Source organism: Arachis stenosperma, chromosome 8 (assembly GCF_014773155.1).
Source record: "Arachis stenosperma cultivar V10309 chromosome 8, arast.V10309.gnm1.PFL2, whole genome shotgun sequence".
Lineage (NCBI taxonomy): Eukaryota > Viridiplantae > Streptophyta > Magnoliopsida > Fabales > Fabaceae > Arachis > Arachis stenosperma.
This window is the reverse complement of record NC_080384.1, coordinates 30,452,101-30,459,284: the sequence shown is the minus strand read 5'-3', so window position 1 is coordinate 30,459,284 and position 7,184 is coordinate 30,452,101. Positions and strand designations below refer to the sequence as shown.

At 32.7% G+C, this 7,184-nt stretch overlaps 1 protein-coding gene across 9 annotated transcripts; it reads left to right on the top strand.

Annotated features, from left to right (window-relative positions):
• Nucleotides 1–297: 297 nt before the first annotated feature.
• On the top strand, nucleotides 298–4,603 carry LOC130944089 (protein POLLEN DEFECTIVE IN GUIDANCE 1-like). Of its 9 annotated transcripts, none has more exons than XM_057872240.1 (7): nucleotides 299–1,087; nucleotides 1,332–1,492; nucleotides 2,242–2,952; nucleotides 3,208–3,311; nucleotides 3,828–3,916; nucleotides 4,033–4,106; nucleotides 4,392–4,603. In XM_057872240.1, exons 3-7 carry the CDS (start codon nucleotides 2,848–2,850, stop codon nucleotides 4,431–4,433), a joined length of 414 nt encoding a protein of 137 aa, XP_057728223.1. In that variant the 5' UTR covers nucleotides 299–1,087; nucleotides 1,332–1,492; nucleotides 2,242–2,847; the 3' UTR covers nucleotides 4,434–4,603. The 9 variants fall into 9 exon arrangements, 6 of the variants coding, with proteins under 6 accessions (XP_057728222.1, XP_057728223.1, XP_057728224.1 ...); XM_057872241.1 differs by having other exon boundaries at nucleotides 4,194–4,603; XM_057872239.1 differs by having other exon boundaries at nucleotides 298–1,087; nucleotides 1,352–1,492; nucleotides 2,801–2,952; nucleotides 4,033–4,603.
• The last annotated feature ends 2,581 nt before the right edge of the window (nucleotides 4,604–7,184 follow it).

Sequence of the window (7,184 nt, the reverse complement as noted above, 5' to 3'; positions counted from 1 at the left end):
TAGTACCCGGTTTTCAATTATAAATTATTTTTATCCTTTCAAAATAATAAATCAATTCTCCAAAATCTTATTTTTCAAATTACGCAGTACTATACGCATTTTTACAAAAAATTTTCGAAAAAGATACATTTTTCAACTTAAAAAAATTTACTGAAATCAAATTTCATCTTTATATTTTCAAATTAAAATTTCTAAATTTTGATTCTATTCCAGACACTTAAAATTATTATTTTTAGTAAAACGGTCTAGTCGGTCCTTGTAGAACTCGAAAATCGTCTCAAGAGCAGCTACGACTACGTTCCAAGTGCTACTTACTTCCTCTTCTCCTTCCTCTTTCCATTTTTACTTTGCAATTTTTTCCTTCCTCTGTTCTGTTGGATTGAGAATTTTCCATTTTCGGGAATTAGCTCCAGATTTTGAGAATTTCCCTCCTCGTTGAATGAGAAATATTTTGGTGCACGTATTTGTTTGATAATTGCTTCTAGTTTTGAATGAGAAATATTGCACATGACCTGTTTGATAAATTGCTTCTACTTTTGAATATAAAATATTGCACATGAGTCATTTGATAAATTGCTCTTGTTTTTGAATGAGAAATATTGCACATGATCTGTTTGATAAATTCCGAAGCTCCTTTGGAAGTTAATTATCTCAATGTCTGAAAAAAAGGATAGGAATTATTTTAAAATTTGTTTGGCTGATAATTGAAGAGACTATGATGCACTGCATTGCCATTGTAATATAATGAGAGAGTTAAGTCGGCAATAAGAATAAACAAAACGAGTGTGGTGCTATGTTTGCTTTAATAACTTTTTTGTTTGTTTCTTTCTGCTCAAGAAGCTTCTTGAAATATTTGTTGATATATAAGAGAAATTTTTCTATATTAATACTTTCTCTGAGCATTTGTTGATTACTTTGGGCCTTTGGGGTTTCACTTGGCGGGTGGAAGGAGAATGGAAAACGAGCAACAAGAAGTAAAGGTTTTAACAACTGGCAAGTTCACATGGACCATTAACAACTTCTTTACTAGTCAGGTTGCCATCAGATTTTTCTACTCCGACACCTTCTTCGTCGGCCCCTATTCCTGGTATGTACTTACAAGGATAGCTTTTTCTTCTAAGAATTTCTCATTCTTTCAAAAAATTACTTTTAACTTTTAATTTCACTTTATTTTATTTCTAATGTTTTGGATTTGTCAAAAATATTCTGGACTTTGACTCCACAAAGTTGAAAACTTTAACTGCTTACAATATAATAATGAACGAACGAAGATGAGTGATTTTGCATGTGTACTTAATTATATAAATTTTGTTACCTTTGGATTCTTTTAGGCAGATAGCTATATATCCAGGTATCAACATTTATTTACGAGGCTTATTGGTAGATCGATTGTATGCTGGGGACATTGATAATGTTCCTGTTGGGTGGAGATCTCTTAACTTCAAGCTCTCTTTAGTTGATTAGCTTCAAGGCAAATCCACGATAATAAAAGGTAGCATTATATTCTTTGATGGATAAACTATATTCATTACATGTGACATTTATATATTATTATTCCTTTGACCTTTTGATAAATCATCTAGCGGCATTTTTTCTTATCAAACTTCATTTCTCTCCTATAAATTTTATGTTTGTATTAGAATGATTAGCTGCTCAATTTGATAATCTGGCTGGTTAAATTTTCAATTGTATACATCTTATGGAGCTATATCTCTTATTTTTCTTGAGCCTTAAACTTGGCAAAGTAGCTTCTTGCGCACATTCTTTTACTGCACATAGTATGATAGAAGTTAATTAAACTTTTAAGAACTTTGAGACTGATAAGAACTTTGAGAGAGCACCATACTTCTGATGTTGGACTCAAGTACCATATCTTGCAAATGGATTCTGACAGAGACAAAAACTTGAATACTTTAGTATTCAAAGTTCTCAAAGATTGCACAGCTGGACAAGCTTGAGTGCTGATCTTTTAGATGAATTATAATATACTTAGATATAAGCGCTCTTGGTTTATAAGAGAGGAATTAGATTCTGAATCCCTTACTCTTTTATTAAAGTAGTGTACACACAGTTGCATATAGCTGCCTCAATATGTGCCAGCATTTCTCCTCTTGTATCAGTTAAAATCATCTTTATGGTTAAGAACTGAATTTAATCGACGCTTTGCATAGTTTCATTATATCTCATTAGCTTTAGCTTGTATTGATTTGGTTGCTTATTACTTTTGAACATCCTAGATAGGCCTTAAAAAGCACCGGGAATTGGCTTTTGCAAGGAAAAATCAAAAGGATTTGCAATGCCAAAGCTTGGTTAAGATCTAGTTTCAGGGTTTAGAAAGTAAGTGGTTGCAAAACTATGGTAAGAATCATGGGGGAGTGAAAATGAAATGAAACTCCAGGAGTTAACGATGATCTGTTTTTTTTTTTTTTATTAAGCTTGTTTTTTCTTCTGTACTTGATGTTGCAATAGAAGAACAACCTTTTCTTTAAATGTTAATGAAACTCTAGCCATAAATAATGCATGCATTTATGCAACTTTTTCTGTCTGGTTATTTAATAGGACCAATAACAAATGTGACATTCTATTTTGATTTTTTTCTTATTGAGAAGTTTTTTTTTTTGAACTTTTCACTGCATTAAGTCAGAGTATGTAATTTTCAAGCTGAAAGAAATGGGTAAAATACAGAAAAAAGATATAATGCAAACATGTGAGTAATTTAGGAAGTTTGACCCTTCTAATACTGTAGTTTCTATTAACGTGGTGATATTTTGTTTAAAACTTTTTTATTTAATTAAGTCAGATGTATTTTTGGTGGATAAATCTCCTCTATCCTACTTCTTGGAAGAAATGCAAAATGGAAATTCTTTACGGAGTACAACAACACTTGGAAATGAAAAAGAACGAGAGAGAGTCTATGACACTATCTTTCGCTTGCCATGGAGATGCGAATTGGTACACTTCCTTTTTCTCGATTGAAAATGGGAAGATAATTTGAAATGACTCTAGTTATAGTTTTGTGTTGTCGTTTATGGATATGTGTTCCTGGTTTAGCTGCCTATATTACCTTCACAATAGTTGGAATAAACTAAGAAGTTTCAGGGAAAAATGAAAAACATTAAACCTTCCCTTACCCTTGCTAACATATAGTAGCATATTCTACTAGTGCATTTTCTGTTGTGGCAACTCAAACACAGAATGTAATTGCAGCTTATTGATGTTGGCTGCTTTGTTTGCTTCAATTCATTTCTTTCATTATTAACTATCATGCCAACAAGAATCATCATGACCGCTTGGAAGCTTCTAAAGACAAGGTTTGTCACCTTTACTAAATTTTCTTCCCTCAAAATAAAATGTTAGTTGGGCATGCATGTGGGATTTTAGGTTATAGAAAATTCAAAATTCCGCAGCATTTATTTCTTCAATTTGAGTTAGTGATTTAGGCAGTGTCCATCTGTTGCAATCATCTTTTTTTTGGATAGAATCCATCTATTACAATCTTACTAATGCCTTTAAATATCTGTAGATCTTTGAATGATGAGTGCGAAATGAATGTGTGAACCGTGTCATCCTAGATTAAGCAGTTGGTCCAAATCTAGTTAGACAGTGGATATGGTATTGGCCCTGAATTTTTGAACTTTATCTAGACTGTATTAGTCGCTGACTCTTTCAGCTGAATATAAGACCAGTCTCTGTTACTACAAAATCAACTTGTTCTTGTACTTTGATTAGTATCCTCTTGTTCATCCCAATTCTTGTGTTCAGTTTTAAAAAATGTTGTAGTCCATCAATTTTAGTATTATAATTTGACCTTATCATGCTTGTGCCAGGCAGTTCAAGAGGTTGTCTGCTATGAAATTATTAGATTTTGGCTGCTTTCTTATTATGAGTTGTGGAGTCATTCTTCTGCAACAGACAGGTCTTCTGATTCTCTGCTCCTATGGTCATATGTTATATCATTAATTTTTGTGTTGATCAGCTATAAATCTATATACTGAATTTGTTTTATTCATCCTTAAAATCATGCTGCCTCAGATATCAGCTTAATATATCATATGATCCGTGGTCAAGGAACAATCAAATTATATGTGGTCTACAATGTTTTAGAGGTGAGCATTTTCGTAATACATAAATCTCGGTTACAGGGAATAAGTAGTTCTCCATATGTTGATTCATATTGTCAATTTTCAATCAAGATGAATGTTCATGTGAGAAAGATGTTGGCTTGACAATGGAAGGGAACTAATTCAAGTCAGAAATCAGTGTCAATATGCTATGCTATCTCTATGTTTTTATTTTTCATAAACACAAATTTGAGTGGCAGTATCCCTGCTCTTCCAAAGAAGTACATACACCATTGTTTGTAGCAAACCTGAGTTAGTGACAATTGGCAGGAAGCTCAAAATTTATATGCAAGAAGGGATGTGGAAAAATAATAGTGTTGCCTCGGCTTAGGTCCAATTTGGGCTATGCAAATTGAAAATGTAACTAAAAAGAGCAGGATGTATGTTCTATAATGGAATACACGAGTAATAGTTATATAACATGAATCGGAGGCCTTTGGTCATTTAACCATCCAGTCAAAAGCTACTGGAATTATAATCAAATCTGCTACTGCTTTTTCTTTATGTTGATTGATTCACTTTGAAAGTTACCCTGGAAGTTTGTGACTGATCTTGCAGATTTTTGATAAATGATGTCAAAGTTGAAGAGGTCATTATCAATGATTAAAGATGACAGCATCACATATCTATTAATATATAATAATCAACTAGTGCATGTTTAGGTGATTGACAAGTGTCATGATCAGTTAAATGACACGTGTCGGAGCAAGTAAAATTACATTGACAACTTAAAAAGTGAAATGTAAACATTGAAACGTTACTGGTAAAATAGACATTGCAGCTGCCAAACTATCAGCTCAGTAGCTCTGAAAAAAGTGTTTTTGACAAAAGAAAGTTGAGAAGAAAATTTTGTCTATGAGCGGGTTCTTTCTCTTTTTGGGAATTTAAATTTCAAACACAAGATTTGAATCTATTAATATATAATAAGCAACTAATGCATGTTTAGGTGATTGACAAGTGTCATGATCAGTTAAATGACACGTGTTGGAGCAAGTAAAATTACATTGACAACTTAAAAAGTGAAATGTAAACATTGAAACGTTACTGGTAAAATAGACATTGCAGCTGCCAAACTATCAGCTCAGTAGCTCTGAAAAAAGTGTTTTTGACAAAAGAAAGTTGAGAAGGAGATTTTGGCTATGAGCGGGTTCTTTCTCTTTTTAGGGTTGGAATTTAAATTTCAAACACAAGATTTGAATGAGCATTCCAAATCAGAACTGAGTGAATAAATTTAAACTTAGGGTTTTATAATTTAAATCTTCCAAGTTCTATGCTTGATTTTCCGTCTCTCTCTCTCTCCGCTTCTTTCTTTCTACTTCGGCTCTCTCTCTCTAAAGAAAAAAGAACAAGATCACCGGTGATGGAAACAGTAACTGGCATAGAAGATATAGAATGGGCGTGCTCAGTGTTGTGGGTTAGGAGAGCGTAAAAAGAAGACGATGACAGAGTCTCCGAATCTGTTTTCGGCGAGTAGTAAAGATGACGAACAATAAATTAGAGGTGGCGGTGGCTGTTGATGCAGCTGGAAGGAGAAAGAATAGTGGCACAGTGACTGGTGCTACTACCGTAAGAGAAGAAGGAACAACTGGCAACAAGTTGATGACTTCAGTCAAAAGAATGTAGAGCTTCGGTCGTCGGTGGTGCAGCAGAGGTAATTTTTCTTCTTTAAAAACAGATAGTTATTTTCTTTTTAAAAAAAAGTTACAGAAAATGCCATTAGAGTTCGAGATGCAATCAAAGGAAACGCCAGAGCTCCCGTGCAATGTTTCGGTAAGTGTTCCGGCACTGTATTTTTGTAGTGTGGTATTATTAGTATTTTAGTTTACTCTGTCCCCTGTTAGCAAAATCTTCTAACCGATAAATATGATGGTTAAAGTCATGTATTACTTACAGTATTTTGTGAATATGCAGCAATAATACTAATCATAGTTCATAAATTATCTGCTTTAATTTACTTTTTCTTCTGCTATATGTGCATAATGAATGTAGCTTTCCAATTTTTACTTGCTGAGCAATTTCTATAAACTCAGTATATACCATTGCTGCAGTTCTATGTTATGGTTTGTTGGCCATTTCTTAATCATTGAACCATGCTCTTGACTATTTTCTATAACTATAACAACCTGAAAATTATATAGATTTTCTTTCCCCCATTTTGAGAAGCAAACATTTTTTAGTTAACTAATTGAAATTTGAAAAACAGGTCACTCTATGTAAAACAAACATTTTTTTGTTAACTAATTGGTTATTAGCATTATATTAGAGAAGAGATCATAAACTTAAATTTTCAGGTGATTCTATTAGCTTGTGTACTATAGTTCAATTACATCTTTTTTGTGTATCCTGGTTATAATGAACTTGGATGTAGCTGCTTTTTTTTTTTTGGTGACTTGGATGTAGCTGTTTCATTGTGGTTTAGGAGAGGAGAGAAGGCAGAGATAATAAGAGATGTATTCATCCTAATTTTGTGCTATTGCTGAAAGTTTTTAATTGCTCTCTCTTGCCTTTTCTGTTGTTCCTCTCCCTCTGATCTGAACTCTTATGTGTATTCAATTTGCATCATTTTATTTTCTGCTTAGATGATATAGCTTAAGCTGTTCACCGTTCAATTTGCACCATTATATTGATCTTTGGAGATGACGTAGTTGTTGTGCTACTAATAATCTGATTTTTAATTATTATATTATTTGTGTTATGCTATTGTTTCAGAAATTTCATGAGGTAAGTCAGAAAAAGCAAGAAGCCCCGAATAAGGCCAATCAAGTGGCACCCTCATTTGAATTGGATAGGTAAACATCTTTTGGATAAAATATTGAACATGATGTATTTTGTTTTTATTATCAAATGTTAGAGATGTGTTATTCTCTATTCTCTATGACTTGGTGTTTCGGTTTGATAATTACTTAGTACACAATTATTATTATCGTAATTTCATAATGATATATATGCAATAGAGGGGAAAACAAACTAGTTATAAATTAAACACTAAGAATCACAATTTTTGGGTATATATAGGTGGATGATCATATCAGTTAAATAGATTCTGAAATCATATCCTATGTT

Coding starts and splice junctions, on each gene's coding strand:
- LOC130944089 (XM_057872239.1), top strand. CDS start 2,848: ATGCAAAATGGAAATTCTTTACGGAGTACAACAACACTTGGAAATGAA. Junction 3,312..3,827: donor TGGAAGCTTCTAAAGACAAG/GTTTGTCACCTT, acceptor TGCTTGTGCCAG/GCAGTTCAAGAGGTTGTCTG. Junction 3,917..4,032: donor CATTCTTCTGCAACAGACAG/GTCTTCTGATTC, acceptor ATGCTGCCTCAG/ATATCAGCTTAATATATCAT.